The sequence below is a fragment of the Chiloscyllium plagiosum genome, chromosome 39 (genome assembly GCF_004010195.1).
Source record: "Chiloscyllium plagiosum isolate BGI_BamShark_2017 chromosome 39, ASM401019v2, whole genome shotgun sequence".
NCBI classification, from domain to species: domain Eukaryota; kingdom Metazoa; phylum Chordata; class Chondrichthyes; order Orectolobiformes; family Hemiscylliidae; genus Chiloscyllium; species Chiloscyllium plagiosum.
Window position 1 is genome coordinate 20913369 of NC_057748.1, and position 16722 is coordinate 20930090.

Sequence of the window (16722 nt, forward strand, 5' to 3'; positions counted from 1 at the left end):
CAAACCCAATTTTAGTCTCAGGCCAAATAGGAGACAGACAGGGAACGCTTGCTCACACGAAGAGTAGGTTTTCACCCTGTAGTGTGGACTGGGTCTTAGCTAGGCCTGGAAGGTGAAAGGTCGGTGATGAAGCAAAGGAACACGAGGCCAGTGAAGGAGCTAATCAGTGTGAACCTCAAAGGACCTGCAACTGGTACAGTACAGGACATTCAGTCAATGAAGAACAGAGAGATAGCATTGCACTGATGAAAACACAAGGTCATGACCTTCACTTGTGTGGGACTAAATGAACAGACTAATGGGAAGTGGAGAATCTGGTTTTCAGCTAATGTTGGGGAACAGGGTCCCAGACATAACTGGCGAGGGGATGGTATTCTTTCCTGTGATGTCCTAGAGCAGGTCCTACACCAGCAGGCCAAACCTATCAGGAAAACCATGGACATCAGACTCTCAAGGTATGACTCTCATCCAATTCCGAAGAGTCTCTCTCTCTCTCTCTCTCTCTGTGAAGGTGTCAGTGGCAGGTGAGCCAAGGTAGGGGACCTTGAGAGTTGGGCTGAGGGGGCCAAATGAGACAGAAGTGTGTGGTTGAGGCTAGTGGAGGGGTGGGGGGGGAAGACCCTCTATAATGCTCTATAACACCGCATCACACTTTGGCAGCACCTCATTGAAATAAGAGAGGGAGTGGGAACGGAGGTGGGAGAGAAGGGACGGCGAAGTTGGAGGGCATGGTGGAAGGAGGGATAGAGAATGGAGGGTGTGAGATGGAGAAGGGGTGAGGAGGGAATGGGAGGGAAGTGAGGGAGACAGAGGACAGTGAAGATTGAGGCGAATGATTCTGAGTCATTATTGAATCATCTGTATTCTGGAAGGTTCCATTTGCTGGCTTATTCTTTTCAGAGAAGACGTGACCAACATGAGTTGGATCAATTGGACGCTCCTGCTTTCCTCTTGAACTTTTCAATGACCAGGGAGTCCAGAACCCAGGATCATTGCATAGGGGAATGGGGTAGGCCATTTAGGACTGAGATGAGGATAAACATCTTCACCCCGAGAGTGGTATGCCATAGAATCCCTACAGTGTGGAAACAGGCCCTTCAGCCCAACAAGTCCACACCAACCCTCCAATGAGTAACCCACCCAGACTCATTCCCCTACCCTATAATTCTACTTTTACCCCTGACTAATGCACCTAACCTACACATCCCTGAATACAATGGGCATTTAGCATAGTCAATTCACCTAACCCGCACATCTTTGGATTACACAACACCAGGTTATAGTCCAACAGGTTTAATTGTAAGCACTAGCTTTCCGAGCACTGCTCCTTCATCAGGTGGTTGTGATTAAACCTGTTGGACTATAACCTGGTGTTGTGTGACTTTTAACTTTGTACACCCCAGTCCAACACCGGCATCTCCAAATCACATCTTTGGACTGGGGAGGAAACCAGAGCACCTGGAGGAAACCCACACAGACACGGGGAGAATGTGCAAACTCCACACACACACACACACAGAGTTGCCTGAGGCTGGAATCGAATCTGGGTCCCTAGCGCTGTGAGGCAGTAGTGCTAACCACTGAGCCGCCTCTATGTAGGATTTTCTGCCATAGGAATTGGTTGAGGTTAAAACATTGCATATTTTTGAGGAGTTTGATATAGTTCTTAGAAATAAAGGTATTAAAGAGTATGGGGAGAAAGCAGGATCAGGTACTGCATTGGATAGTCAGCTTGATTACAATGAATATTGCAGCAGGCTTGAAGGGCCGAATGGCCTAATTCTGCTGCTATTTTCAATGTTTTCGGATCTTCTCCCTGTCAATCGAAATCTGTCAGCCTAGCCCTGCTGCAGAGTTCAGAAGGGGAACATTGTTCACCATTCTCAGATTCATGGATGTTATTGCTACTCTCAAGTTCAGGAGTCTGGCAGCCAAGGGGTTAAAGTCTCTCATTTCTGCAAAAGTTGACTGCACACAAGCCCCAGGCTTCAGCTGACTGGGAGCAGGAGATCAAAGTTTTCACTGGGACAAAGAACATTCTAGATTTCGCACCCAGCTAGAGAAAAGTCTCCAAGTTAACCGCACAGGAAATGAACTCAACATCCTCTCGGCACTAACGTTTTGCTAACTGATAATCATGTGAATGGTAGTGGGGCTGGGAGAGGTCCAAAGCTGCTCCAACAAGAGGGCTGACTCACAGCATCACGTGGGATTCCACAGACAGCAGATAAAAGGCTCCAGCGTTCACACATTTTGGACAGAGAACAGAGTGAGCTGCTAGAGAATCTGAGAGCCAGAAATGGAGACCAGCATGGAGATCACAACAGCAACCATCAGCCAAACAGACAGGTAGGAGGCAGACAGTAGCTAGGCTTGTGTCTGAAATCAGAGATACTAGCTTCTGTACCTGCAGTGAGGCCAATGTTTGAATCCGGTGTGAGATTCTTGCAGGGATGAGCACAGATTCTGAATCCGGAGTGAGTCCGCATTACACTTTTGGAGTGAGACTCGTGTCTGAATCCAGAGTGTAACTAGGATTCCTAAACTGGAGTGAGCCTAGATAGCAAATCCTGAGAGAGACTTGAGTCTGAACCTGGAGTGAGAGAGGTGTCTTGATAAAGAATGAAACCAGATTCTGAAACTGGTGTGAGTCACATAACAAACCTCGAGAGAAAGACAGACAGGTGTGTGTGAACCCGTTGCTGGGCACCACGATATTAACGATACTGTCAGCTAGTCTGACCAAGTTGTGTAAAGATCACAACAGATTAAATATTTACAAGTGGCAGTTTCAGTTTGTTGTCTCCATGGGAGAGCAGTTCAGAAAAAGCTAGTGATTGTGATACTATTGCACCAACCGCTTTGTGGTATTATTGCTGGACTGTTGATCCAGAGACCCTGGTGATGATTTGGGGGGGGCTGGGTTCAAATCTTGCTGTGGCAGATGGTGGAGTTTAAACTTAATGCAAATCTGGAATTAAGTCATGATTTGGAGATGCCGGTGTTGGACTGGGGTGTACAAAGTTAAAAATCACACAACACCAGGTTATAGTCCTACAGGTTTAATTGGAAGCACACTAGCTTTCGGAGCGACGCTCCTTCATCAGGTGATAGTGGAGGACACAATTCTAAGGCACCTAGAATTCTAGTCTTCTTCAATGAATCCCAAAAAAAACTGCCATTGAAATTCAGCCGGTAATAGGGAGAGCAGATGGATTGATGACATTCCTTTCAAAGGGAATGGTGTATAACAATAGGGATGTCTTGCTAAGACTATACAAGTTAAACCAAAACTGGAATACTGTGAGCAGGTTGGAGCCCATTATCCAAGGAAAGATATACTGGCATTGGAGGCAGTCCAAAGAAAGTTCACAAAGCTGATCCTGGGTAGGGAAGGACTGTTTTATGAAGAGAGGTTGAGCAGATTGGGCCTTTGCTCATTGGAGTTTAGGTGTGAGGTGACTATATTGAAACATACAATTAGGGAACTCATCTAGTAGATACAGATAAGTAGTTCCCCCTTGTGGAGGAATCTAGGAATAGAGATCATCGTCTCCGAATGAGGGGGTCCCCATCTGAGAGAGGGTTCTCTCAGAGGGTTGTGAATCAGGGGAAATCTTAACCACAGAAGGCTGTCGAAGCTGGGTCATTAAGTAGATTTCAGTGAACTCCATCACAGGACACTGCCTCTATGACATCGTAAGATTCCTGTATCCCTGTGGGATCTTGGTTTGGGCTTAGGAGGGAGAGCTGAAAATGTGTTGCTGGAAAAGCGCAGCAGGAATCTGAAGAAGGGCTTATGCCCGAAACGTCGATTCTCCTGTTCCCTGGATGCTGCCTGACCTGCTGCGCTTTTCCAGCAACACATTTTCAGCTCTGATCTCCAGCATCTGCAGACCTCACTTTCTCCTTAGGAGGGAGACTCAGACCTGTGACGTTCTGACTTGGAGGTGATAGTATGACCCCCATTGAACACTTTGACGTCTTGACCATGAGTATTTCCAGGTCAGGGGTCAACAGGTCTCCCAGGTCTGGGGACAAGAAATGTGTTCCTTCTACAGATCTCCCCTCACCAGGTTAGAGGCAGGACAAGCTTGATGCCTGTGATTGATCGCGATGCACTGTGCAATTGAGTAACCTGCTAATATTAGCAATCAGTCCATATATAAACAATGGTCACATGGATGAACGTATGATGGCTATGGAATCAGAGGCTCCATGGGAACTCATTGCATCATGTTTCCCTCAGGCAGCCCAACCATTTGACCTCCTGATCTTGGTGTGGTAGCTTCCACAGTTGACAATCTTGACAACACTAACTATGTTGAAACACACATGGATTGTGTGTTTGTGTGGGAGACCAAATAACTGGCGCTGACGCTGCCCTTTGATCTCTTGGTTCCAGCATGCCAGCTGACCTATCAGAAGCCCTGAAGCTAGCCACGAAGGATTCGCATGAACTGGCTGAGAACTCTGAGTTCATGAAAAACTTCCAGAAGGGTCAAGTCACCCGGGATCAGTTCAAGGTAAGGGGGGGAGCTGGGGAGCTTTTTTCAAATTGACCAAAGCAGTTCTCCTTCTAGCTTCTACATTATTGATCCTATGTTCTTAAGTCAGGAGATTCCACAGAACAGAATCAGAATTCCTGACTGCACAGTCAGAAGCCATGTTTTTTCCCATCATGTCAGAGTTGACTGGAAGAGCTAACCATTTGCACCAAATTCCTTCCCCATTGCTCAGCAAACACCCTCTCCGTCAAGTCTTTATTTGAGTTGGATATCTGGATCCACTTTCCTATCTAGATCACAACTCAAAAATCAGGGAACAGTTCCAGCACAGAAAGGGGCCAATCAGCCCTTCGTGTCTATGCTTACCCTGAAGAATCAGTCCATTGACTATTCCTCTTCAGTTTACTCCCTATAGACTTGCACATTCTTCCTGCTCAGAAAGCAATCCTAATCCCTCGTCAAAAGCCTCGATCAAACCTGGCTCCACACACAGTTGAGCGGCCCATTCCAGATCCTCACTACTGTCTGAAAACCTTTCTCCTCAACACACCAACTCTTTGCCAATGATCTTAATTCTGAGACCTCTGACTCCCAGTCCATCTCTGGTGGGGACAGTTTCCCACGATGCCCTCTGTCCAGGCCTTTAAGGGTTTTGAAAGCCTCTCTGGATCTCCTGTCATCCTTCACTTCTCCTAAGGAAAACATTCCCAGACATTGCAAGTCCCAATTCTGAGATACACAGAAGGAAGACTTGCATTGCTGTAGCCACATTCTCTACCCAACCTCTAGCATTCCCAAAGTGCTTTAGGGCCAGTGAAGTGCTTTCAGAGTATAGTCACTGGTCTGGTTGGCTGATTTGGCACACAGCAAGATCAGGTACTGATTGGATGATCCCTTCCTCAGAAACTTAATTAAGTGATGAATGCTGGCTCCAGCAGAGCAGGGAGAAGTCACTTGCTCCATCTGAATGGCTCTTTTCTGAAGAGGGACTCTCTTTCATTTCTGAAATGAACAGTGCAGCTCCAGCACTCCCTCAGTATTTTTAAGAGAGCAGGCATAATCTGTCGTCATTATGTCTAGTCTCAGGCTCGCCACCCTCCTCACCCTCGATGCCATTCTCCTCACCCTCCTCTCCCCTCGCCCTCACCTCCCCTTGCCCTCAGTGCCCTCACTGTGTTGAGGTCAGGTAGTGAGCTCGAGCTGAGGCCTGCTGCTGATCCCTTTCCCTCTGTCCCTCCTGCAGCTTTTACTGGACTCTCTGTACTTCATCTACACGGCCCTGGAAGAGGAGATCGAGAGGAACAAGGATCACCCGGCCTTCGCCCCTCTCTACTTCCCCTCGGAGCTCCACCGGAAAGAAGCCTTGGTGCAGGATCTGGAATATTTCCATGGGCCGGGCTGGCGGAGCCACATCGAGTGCCCGAGGGCTACGAAGAAGTATGTGTCGAGGATCCAGCAGGTTGGGCGCCAGGAGCCTGAGCTGCTGGTGGCCCACTCCTACATCAGGTACATGGGGGACCTGTCAGGAGGGCAGGTGCTCAAGAAGGTGGCCCAGAAAGCATTGCAGCTGCCGAGCACGGGCGAAGGGGTCGCCTTCTTCACCTTTGACCGGGTCACCAACGCCACCAAGTTCAAGCAGTTGTACCGCTCCCGCATGAACACGCTGGACACCACGAATGGAATAAAAGAAAAGATCCTGGAAGAGGCAAACCGGGCCTTCCAACTCAACGTGGAGGTAAGAGGAATATACTCATCATTTTTTTTGTGTGTGATGAGATCTCACAGTGAGTCTGGGTTAACCTTGTCCTTGACCGTGAGGCATTCTGGGCCTTGTTGCTAAGGCTCAGCCGTCTACATGAGACTGCGTGAAGATAATTGCCTTGGCTTCGCTCTCCAAACCACTTCCAATTCATCCGAATGCAATCTTCACCCTGAGTCCAGCTGAGGTTTAATGTGGTTGGCCCAATCTTGAATCTAAATGGCTGCTTCCGCATGGAGCTCTGCAAAACTTAGCACTTAACTGTTTTTGCTTCACGCTGAGCCCTTAAACTGAGTTTTCTTTTTTTGTCTTATTGTAAATGCAGGTTTTTGCAGAGCTCCAGCAGCTGAAAACTCAGAACCAGACGCAAGGAGTCAGGTAAGAGTGTGGTGCCAGGATTGATGCCCTATTCTCTTCAAGATGGATGGAGGGTAAAGATACAGGTTACACTGCCCAGTAATGTGTCTCAGCCCTGGGACACACCTCTCTAGAGGTAGAGAGTAGCACAGAACAGTAAAGGGACAGGGTACCTGAGCTGCTCTAGGATGCCCGTCACCTGTAGACTTGTGTCCATGGAGAAGGTCAAGGCCTTTGGGAGAATAAAAAACCATCAGGTTTGGGCTAAAGAACCCACTGATTCTCCCTCGGCTCAACCCAAGGGTGGCCCAAGGACAACACGCTCCAGAAGGGAAATGCAGATGAGAGACACCGAGGCAGAGAAATGGAGTGGAAGAGGAGAAAAAGCCTTCTGAATCCTGGCACCAAATTCAACATGAGGCAGAGCGGCCAGCAGGCTAGGTTCAGGGCTGGAGTTACAATTCAGTGTCAGTGTTAGACTTTAGATCAGTGTTAGGGTCAGCATCATACTGTGTTTGGGTTTGGGTCTGTGTTTTAGGTTTAAGTCAGCATTAATGTCAAAGTCAGGTTTAGGTTCAGGTTTTGGGCCTGTCTTAGGGTTAGGCTGACGGTCAGAGTTAGAGCTAGGCTGAGGGTTTCAAGTCAGGGTTTGTGTCAGAATAACATCAGTCAGGTTTCAGGTGAGGTTTAGCATTTGACTGCATTAGGGTCAGTTTTAGGGTTGGGGTCGGTTTTAGTCAGGATTATCATTGGGTTTAGGGTCCAGATTAAGGTCAGGTTAAGGAGGTCACGCTGGGGTCAGGTTTAGGGTTGGGGTTAGGTTCAGGGTCAGGCTGCATTTAGGTCAGATTTACAGTCAGAGTTTGGGTCACATCTAATGTTAGCAGAGATTACTGGCAGAATATGACCACGGGTTGTTGTGTAACACTGGCCCTGGCTACACCAGCAGCCCCCTTCCTTCCTGAGGAGATGGTAACTGGGTGAGGGCCCCTTAAGGAAGCCAGCAGCTAACCCTGGGTGTATATAGGGACGTTCAAAGCTCAGATATGGGCTTTGGGGGATGATGAGGTGGCTGCTGACATCAGTTCCATTGGGTGCTGTGAACCCAGTCGGAAAGTGAACACCTGTAAACATTGAGACTGTCCTCAGTGTGACGGCCTCCACAGTCAAACAGTCAACTGAAACTCCCTGTCCAGACTCGGTCATGGGATAGTCTGAGCTGTTTCAGGAGGAAGGTGGGGGGGGGAGCAACAAGAACCACTCCCTCTGTGATTTGCTGGGGGTGAGGGGAAGGATATGAGGTGTTGGAGAGGGTGGGAGAGCTGAATAAGTGACGCCAACTGTGGCAGGATTGAGCCAATCTAATACTGCCCTTTTGACCTCTTGGTCCCAGCATGCCATCCGACCTATCAGAAGCCCTGAAACTGGCCACGAAGGACTCTCATGAACTAGCTGAGAACTCGGATTTCATGAGAAACTTCCAAAAGGGTCAAGTTACCCGGGATCAGTTCAAGGTAAGATACAACTATTCAAATTGTACGCACTACCTCACCTTCAAACTTTCACCTTTGACCTCCTGTAGCCATTCCCAGCACTCTTGACCATTACCTCCAGTTCGTGGTCACCTTCACCCCCTAACCCTTGTCCTCCATCTCTTCGCCAACGTTGGACGATGGTATCCTATGGGATGGTGATCTCCAGGGTGAAGGACTAGACCCTCTCCAATCTCATCGAAACACCACTTCTTAACATCGAGGGTCAGTCAGAAGTCAGTTGGAAATCATGAATCTGCCCATACACCACCAACAGACCTTACCTAGGGGAGCTGAGGTAAATCACAGCCTTGGGCTAAGACTGAGGACGGATATTTCAGACCTAGATGTAATCTCAGGGGTCCATCTATTTTGAACATACAGCATCAACATGGGCCAGGAAAGGAGCATTCAAATGGGAGAGGAGGGTGGAATATCAATGGACTTGGAGTACACTGGCTGAGGCTAAAGGTCTGGGTTCAAATCCCATCAAGGCAGCTGGTGGAAATTTCAATCCAGTTCAGAAATTGGAATTCAGTATAGCTTAGAAAGTCAATCAGTTAACTAATGCCCTTTCGGGAAGGAGGTCTGCCATCCTTACCTGGTCTGGCCTACATGTAACTCCATACCTGCAGCAACTGGTCTCTCAAATGGTCACGCAAGTCACTCAGGCCTAGAGCAGATAGGAATGGGCAGCGATAGAAGAAACAAAATTGGAGGGGACCCTCAGCTTTCACTGCAGCTCTGACCCTCCAACAGTGCAGCAGTCCCTCAGTATTGGGAAACACCAGACTGGGCTTAACAACAGTGGATCTTCCCTTCCCTTAGCACCCAGTCCCATCATCCTCATCTCCCCTTGCCCTCAGCACCCAGTCCCATCAGCCTCCTCCTCACCACCTTCATCTCTGTGCCCTTGTCTTCAGCACTCAATCCCATTACCCTCATCCTCACTCCCCTCACCCTCAGCACCCAGTCCCTTTGCCCTCAGTGCCCTCACTGTGTTGATGTCAGGTAGTGAGCTCAGACTGATGCCTGCTGCTGATCCCTTTCCCTGTCCCTCCTGCAGCTTTTACTGGACTCTCTGTACTTCATCTACACGGCCCTGGAAGAGGAGATCGAGAGGAATAAGGATCACCCGGCCTTCGCCCCTCTCTACTTCCCCTTGGAGCTCCACCGGAAGGATGCCTTGGTGCAAGATCTGGAATATTTCCATGGGCCGGGCTGGCAGAGCCACATCGAGTGCCCGAGGGCTACGAAGAAGTATGTGTCGAGGATCCAGCAGGTTGGGCGCCAGGAGCCTGAGCTGCTGGTGGCCCACTCCTACATCAGGTACATGGGGGACCTGTCAGGAGGGCAGGTGCTCAAGAAGGTGGCCCAGAAAGCATTGCAGCTGCCGAGCACGGGCGAAGGGGTCGCCTTCTTCACCTTCGACCGGGTCACCAACGCCACCAAGTTCAAGCAGTTGTACCGCTCCCGCATGAACACGCTGGACATCACGAATGGAATAAAAGAAAAGATCCTGGAAGAGGCCAACCGGGCCTTCCAGCTCAACGTGGAGGTAAGAGGAAGACTCAGAATCTGTAACCATGGGTAACTGTTACATACTTTGGGTGAGACCAGTGTTAATTGCCCATCCATCACTACTTTGGCGAAGGCAGTGAGCTGCCTTCTTAAACTTACAAATATAGATATTAGGAGTAGGAGGCCATTCAGCCCATTGAGTTCATGTTGTTTTTCAACATGATAGTGGCTGTTTCTCCATCTCTGAGCCACCCTCCTGCTCTTTCCTCTGACACCATCAGCCTCCAGAATTCCATCCCTTTCTTATGTAAGGGTATCATGGTGGCTCAGTGGCTAGCACTGCTGCTTCATGGCACCAGGAACCCAGGTTCGATTCCAATCTCAGGTGTCTGTCTGTCTTCCCTCTATCTGCGTGAGTTTCCTCTGGGCGATCTGATTTCCTCCCACTGTCCAAAGATGTGCAAGTTAGGTGCGTTGGCCATGCTAAATTGCACATAGTGTTCAGGGTGTGTAGGCTAGGTAGTTTGGCCATGGTAAATGTGGGGTTATGGGAATAGGGTAGGGGTCTGGATGAAATCTCTTCAGAGATTCATTGCAGACTTGATGGGCCAAATGGTCTTTACCAGCACTGTAGAGATTCTAGTCAGTGACTCCGCCTTCTGAGTGAGAATCTCACAGGTTCATCATTCCCTGAGTGGAGAATTGTCCCTCCCTTCACTTTACTAAATGGCCCACTGCGTAACCCTGCCTCCTTGCTCTGAATCGCCCCCTAGCCTGCAGGAAACATTATTCCTGCATACAGTCTATCTAGCCCAGTCAAAATGTTACACACTTCAATGTGATTTGTTCTAAAATCCCAGTGGGGTACAAGCCAAGTCAACCCTAAATCTCCTCATACGACAAACCTGCCATCCCAGGAACCTGTCTGGTGAACCTTGGCTGCACACCCTCTATGGCAAATATATCCTTTCTTAGGTAAGGAGACCAAATCTGTGCAAAATACTCCATGTATAGTCTTGCAAAGCCCTGTACAACTAACCCCCACCACACACGCCCATCTTCCATCTTGTTTACACCGATACCTCCGTCATTAAAAGTGTCCTCTTCATTTCCCAATGCAGCTTTTCCACGAACTCCAAACTTTGACCTCCAGCTCAGAGAGAAACGGTGCCGTGCACAGCAATGACACAGAGACCAGGAGACGCATCGTCGCTCAGGGTAAGGGGTGGTGTGATTTGGCTCGGCTGGGTGGGGCGGGTGTGTCGACTGGGCTGTAAACTTTACCACAAGAGCCAGGAGTCTCTCTCTGGCTCAACTGTGATGTCGAATATTCCTGCTATCTCTACATTTGCAGTGGGCAAGACCAGCACTTGTTGCTGTCCTGATGTAAAAATATACTTTATTCGTATAAAAACAGATTTAAAAAATCACCTTCCTCATCGGTGCCTCCTAACTGGCCTTGAACTGAGCCTCTCTCTTCACCTGAATCTGCTATGATCTCATTGAATGGCTGAGGTGGCTTGAAGGGCCTAGTCTTCCTCCTTGCTCATATGTTTGGAGGGCAGTTATGAGGACACCATGTTGTTGTGGGGTCTGGAGTCACATGTAGACCAGACCAGGTAAGAACAGCAGGTTTCCTTGCCTAAAGAGGCATTGGTGAGCTCGATGGGTTTTGTTGACAACAATTGATAGTGGTTGTAATGGTCACAAGCACTGATGAATTTATCATTTTTTTGATTGTCTATTCCCCCAATGAATTAATTCACATAGGTAGATCAGTTTCTAGTGGTCAGTTCTGATTAATGACTGTTACCTTTTCTCTTCACAGGACAATCAGTACTTACAGGAGCCAATCAGCATCCGCCAAAGCACTCAGATGATTTGCTGACTCACGGCCAAGGCCTGCGATTTGCTGTACTGATTGGTTTAGTTGTAGTAACACTCACTGTTGCATATTACCAATATGTATGGTGAGAACTTCAGCAACGAGACACTCTCTCCTCTCTTTCCGTGTTGTTGTACTAACCAAATTTGGCCAGTTTTTAGATTCCATCTCCGTGCATAGATTTCTTGCCTCAGTGCTGGGATATTGTGGTTCAATACCCACTCTTCATGATCCTCCACTACAGTACTGAGAGAGTGCAGCATTGTCGGAGGTGTCAGCTCCTGTATGAAGTGTTACACCAAGGTCCTACTTCTGGAGAAATTCTTCTGAAGAAGAGCTGGGAAGTTTTCCCGGTGTCCTGGCCAATAATTAATTATTTCTGAACCACTGTCACAAAATAAGAAGTTGATTTTATCTGTTGAGTATCACTTTTTTTTTGTGGGAGCTTGCTGTGTTCACAGTGGCTGCCATGTTTCCTGCAAGCAATGACTTTTCAAGAGGCACTTAAATTGACTATCAAGCAATTCTGGCTATCCTCAGGTGGTGAAAGGAACTAGATAGATGCAGAATCCCTCCCTAAAGCTCTGAGGTCCATGGGCCAGAGTGCACTCACCACAATGTGGGGCAGGAATGATCACCAGTTTCCCAACTCCTATCAGCCCCTCTGTCAGGGTCAAAGGGGAAACAAGATCCTGGAGGGTGAGGGGAATCTGCTCCTAATCCATAGGGGGCATAGCCCTTGCTGTTTTTCCCCTGTTTGCATGTGATGGCTTGTCTCTGTGAATGGATTCCAAGGGAAGGCCAACACAGGAACAGGAGGAAGCTCTTCAGCCCCTGCTATACTCATAGAATCCCTACAGTGTGGAAGCAGGCCAATCGGCCCATTAAGTCAACACTGACCCTCAAACATCCCATCCAGACCCATCCTCTACCCTAACCCTATAACCCTGCATTCTCCCATGGCCAATCCACCTAACCCACCAATCCCTGGATACCCATGGTCAATTCACCTAACTGGTACATCTTTAGACTGTGGGAGGTAACTGGAGCACCAAAAGGAAACCCACACAGACATAGGGAGAAAGTGCACACCACGCATAATCATCTGAACGTGGAAATGAACCTTGCCTTTGGTGCTATGAGGCAGTAATGCTGACCACTGTGCTACTATGCTATCTGTTCCACTCTATCTTGATCTCAAATTTCACCCCTTAGCCCCGCATCCCTTAATAATCCAACTGAGCAAAAGATTAGAAATTGAATCCAGGCCCTGGGTCAGCATTTATTGCATATTAATGTCTTTGAGAAAGTAGTGACGAGCCACTCTTTTGTTTTCAACTGCTGCAGTCCATGTGCTGTAGGTACACTGACTTACGAGGGAGTCCTTAATCTAGAGGCTCCCTTCAGTGAAACGTTTTTTTGTGTCTAACTTACTGAGTCGTTTTCATACTTGACTGATGGCACTTTCAACGGTCTACACTCAGGAGGATACACCTCAAACCTACGTAGCCCAACCTCATCATTTAACCCTTTCAGCTCTTCCACTGCCAACCAACAATCTTGTTCTGGTGAATCTGTGCCTGTTGGCAAGTCACCACCTGTCGGGTAAAATGCAGGATCAGTGTGCCTGCAGTATTTGGGGCTTTGACTAGGCTTTTGATCATCTATCCCATCAACTATATAAAGGGCTCCAAATATGTTTTCCAAAGTTCAAGGAGCTATACAAATGCAAACTGTTGTTCTTAAAATGACTGGCAGTTAGGCCTTCAAATGTGGGAAGTTCCAGTTCGTGGAATTTTTTGTTTATTTGCTTCTGCTTATAACTGAAGGAAAAAGCAGCCATGTGATTATGATCATGTTAGTGGGATCATGCTCAGCATAAATGTCCTACCATTCACAACAATGACTGCACTTCAGATGTGTTTAATTACTTGGAAAGCACTGTGGGATGTCTAATGCAAAGGTGTGATAAAGATGCAATTTCTTTCTATTTTTGTTAGTTTCTGTATATACATTAAAAATATATATTTGTACAAACTGTTTTCAAACCATTTCAAAGTGGGCATGTGCATTTGAATTAAAATTGATATTGATTTCACATCCTGTTTTATGTCTGTTTTAACTGTTGTGGAGTGTGTGGATTTAATCTAAGCTGGAGAATAATTAACCTCAGCAGTGAGATGTTTAGTGAGCTGCACAAACCAGTCAGTTCTGTAATCTGGGTGCCAAGTTGGCAGTATTTGGAGAACATGGAGGCCATTCAGCCCCTCAGACTCGCTCTGTCTTTCAGTTAGATCATGGCTGATCTGATTTGGGCCTCAATTCCACTTTTTTGTTGACCCCAAATTAACCATTGATTCCCTTGTCAGTGAAGAATTCACCTTTCTTCTCTTAAGTGTTCAATAATATCCTCTCTGGAAAGTTCCATAGACAAAAAAACTTCCCTCACCTCAGAAATCACTCCACCGAGGCTAGTATCCCAGCACCAAGTCACCTTTTTATTTACATGAGGAGAGTCCTTGAGTCCTAGTCCTAGCTTCCTCAGAGACAGCTCTGAGTGACAGGATCTGACACTCCTGTTTCTCCCTGTCAGCTAGGGCTCCCTGATTGGGGCTGTTACTCTGGTCCAATCGGGGAACTCAAATTCTGAGATCCACCTAGCTGACCTCATTACAATCAGTACAGTGACCATATCAACTATAAACATTAATATCTATTACGGATGGAAATCTGGCATCCTTACCTGGTCTGTCCTACTATGTGACTCCAAACCCACAATAATGTCAACCACAGAATCATTACATCTCAGGAGGCTATTCAGCCCGTTGTGACTGCACTGGTTCTGTTACCGAGTGACAATCTTCTCCCCCTTACCCCTGAACACCATTTCTGTCGAAATAATCATGCTCTTGAATGCCTCAATTGTACTTGCCTCCACCACATTTCCAGTCAGTGCACTCCATATGCTGACTACACCCTGTGTGGAAAAAGTGTCTTTCTCACATCACTTTGTTTACACGTTACTTTCAAATGACTTCTGACATGACCCAACTTGAGAGAAATTAGTGTTGGGCAACAAATGCTGGTCTCGGCACTGACGCCCACATCCCATGAAAGAATAAAGAAAAATAAAAGTTGGTCCCTGTGGCAGGAAGGATTCTCAATATAACAAATAACAATACAGCACTGGAACAGGCCCTTTGGCTTTCCAAGCCTGCGCCAACATATTTTGTCCTTCAACTCATTGGGAGGGGCAGAGGAGACGGATGGGAGCAGTTTTAAGACTCACCCTACCTTCGGAATGAGTTAGGGGACAAGACAGATGGGTTTCAGTCAGAGATATTAAGCAGGGATTCTTTATTCCACTGGTATGAGGTCATTGCAAACAGAAAAGAAATTACGGATCTATTTACACTACCTGCATGTAATGAAGCCTCTAGCTCACGCCTGTTTGTGCCCTCTTCCCATCAGCTCTTCTTCCACCAAAGACACTGCTCTCTTCCAGTGATAGCCCCTTTGAATGCTGTGGTAGCCTTCCCCGCCTCCCTCACCATTGACACCTGCTGGCGGAGGTCCCAGTGGCAACAGAGCTCCCCCACTCAGTGCCCTCCATCACCATCGCCAATTGTTTCTGGAAGTCCTATTGTAATTTCACAGAATCCGCACAGTGCAGAAAGAGGCCATTTGGCCCTTGGATTCTCCACTGACCGCCTGAAGAGATTCCTATTCCCTAACTGGACTAGCCACATAAACACAGTGGCTACGGGAGCAGGTCAGAGGCTAGAAATACTGTAGCAAGTACCTCACCTCTTGACCTCACCACTATCATGTCCACTATCTACAAGGCACAAATCAGGCATGTGATGCAATACTCCCCATTTGCCTGGATGAAGGCAGCCTCAACAACACTCAAGTAGCTTCACATCATCCAGGACAAAGCAGCCCCCCTCACTGGTACACTACCACTTTCAATGCGCTGTGGCAGCAGTGTGTGCCATCCACAAGCTGCACTGTACCAACTTAACAAGGCTCCATCAATAGCACCTTCCTAACTTGAGACCTCCACCACTTAGAAAGACAAGGGCAACATAGGTGCACTACCACCCAGGTGATCCCCTTAGACTCAAACATCAACCTTCCTTGGAAATATATTGCTTGCCACTCTTAGACCAGTCATCAGTATTGGAGACAAGACAGGTTCAGAAAGTGCATGTTACCCATTGCTTTAACAACTGAAAAGGTAAAAAATCTTGAACAATATGTTAAACTTTTATTAGCCTGAGGGTTAGGCCTCATTGCAGTATTATGTTAAATACTGAATACCCTCTTTCAGCAAAAATGTCACAGTCTTGCATAGGTAGTAGACTGGAGTGATTCCAGAGATGACGGACTTCAATTAATTCAAGACCAGAGAAGTACTTCATGTGGGGAAGATTTGTGTGTGATTTAATAACCAAGTTCCAATTGATAAATAAAGAACATGGGGAGAAACTCTTTTAAGATACTTTCTAATCATCCTGTTCAGAGATGTCATTTTACATTCTGCAATAGGTGGCATTTGAACCCTCCTGGATCAGAGGCAGGAACACTATTACAACACCATAACAGCCAATAAGAAGCTCTCTCCATTGACAGGGCTGTGAATAAATGGAGGCCAGAGATTGATTGTAATTGCCAGAGGGCAGAAAGAGGAGAATTTTCATGTTGCGATTGTTGTGATCTGGAATTCTCTATCTGTAAGGATGGAGGTGTTAAAACAGAATTGATTAAATACATGGATATTTATCTATTTCCACACAATCACAACATTTAGTGGCGGTGCTGGTGTTGGACTGGGGTGGACAAAGTCAAAAATCACACAACATTGGGTTATAGTCCCAATGGAGAAAGTGAGGTCTGCAGATGCTGGAGATCAGAGCTGGAAATGTGTTGCTGGAAAAGCGCAGCAGGTCAGGCAGCATCCAGGGAACAGGAGAATCGACGTTTCGGGCATAAGCCCTTCTTCAGGAATGAGGAAAGTTTGTCCTGCAGGCTAAGATAAAAGGTAGGGAGGAAGGACTTGGGGGAGGGGCGTCGGAAATGTGATAGGTGGAAAGAGGTCAAGGTGAGGGTGAAAGGTCAGACTGGGGTGGGGGCGGAGAGGGCGGGAAGAAGATTGCA

The 16722-nt window shown here is 47.4% G+C and overlaps 1 protein-coding gene across 1 annotated transcript; it reads left to right on the forward strand.

Annotated features, from left to right (window-relative positions):
• The first annotated feature begins 2149 nt into the window (after positions 1–2149).
• Positions 2150–12479, forward strand: hmox1a (heme oxygenase 1a). Its single transcript, XM_043679982.1, has 8 exons — positions 2150–2349; positions 4406–4526; positions 5752–6243; positions 6593–6645; positions 8018–8138; positions 9223–9714; positions 10799–10895; positions 11506–12479. Exons 1-8 carry the CDS (start codon positions 2300–2302, stop codon positions 11649–11651), a joined length of 1572 nt encoding a protein of 523 aa, XP_043535917.1. The 5' UTR covers positions 2150–2299; the 3' UTR covers positions 11652–12479.
• The last annotated feature ends 4243 nt before the right edge of the window (positions 12480–16722 follow it).

Bases quoted from the DNA above. Each gene is read 5' to 3' on its own strand.
- hmox1a (XM_043679982.1), top strand. From the start codon at position 2,300: ATGGAGACCAGCATGGAGATCACAACAGCAACCATCAGCCAAACAGAC. The intron at 8,139-9,222 runs GTAAGATACAAC...TCCCTCCTGCAG, and splicing joins TTACCCGGGATCAGTTCAAG to CTTTTACTGGACTCTCTGTA. The intron at 9,715-10,798 runs GTAAGAGGAAGA...TTCCCAATGCAG, and splicing joins CCTTCCAGCTCAACGTGGAG to CTTTTCCACGAACTCCAAAC.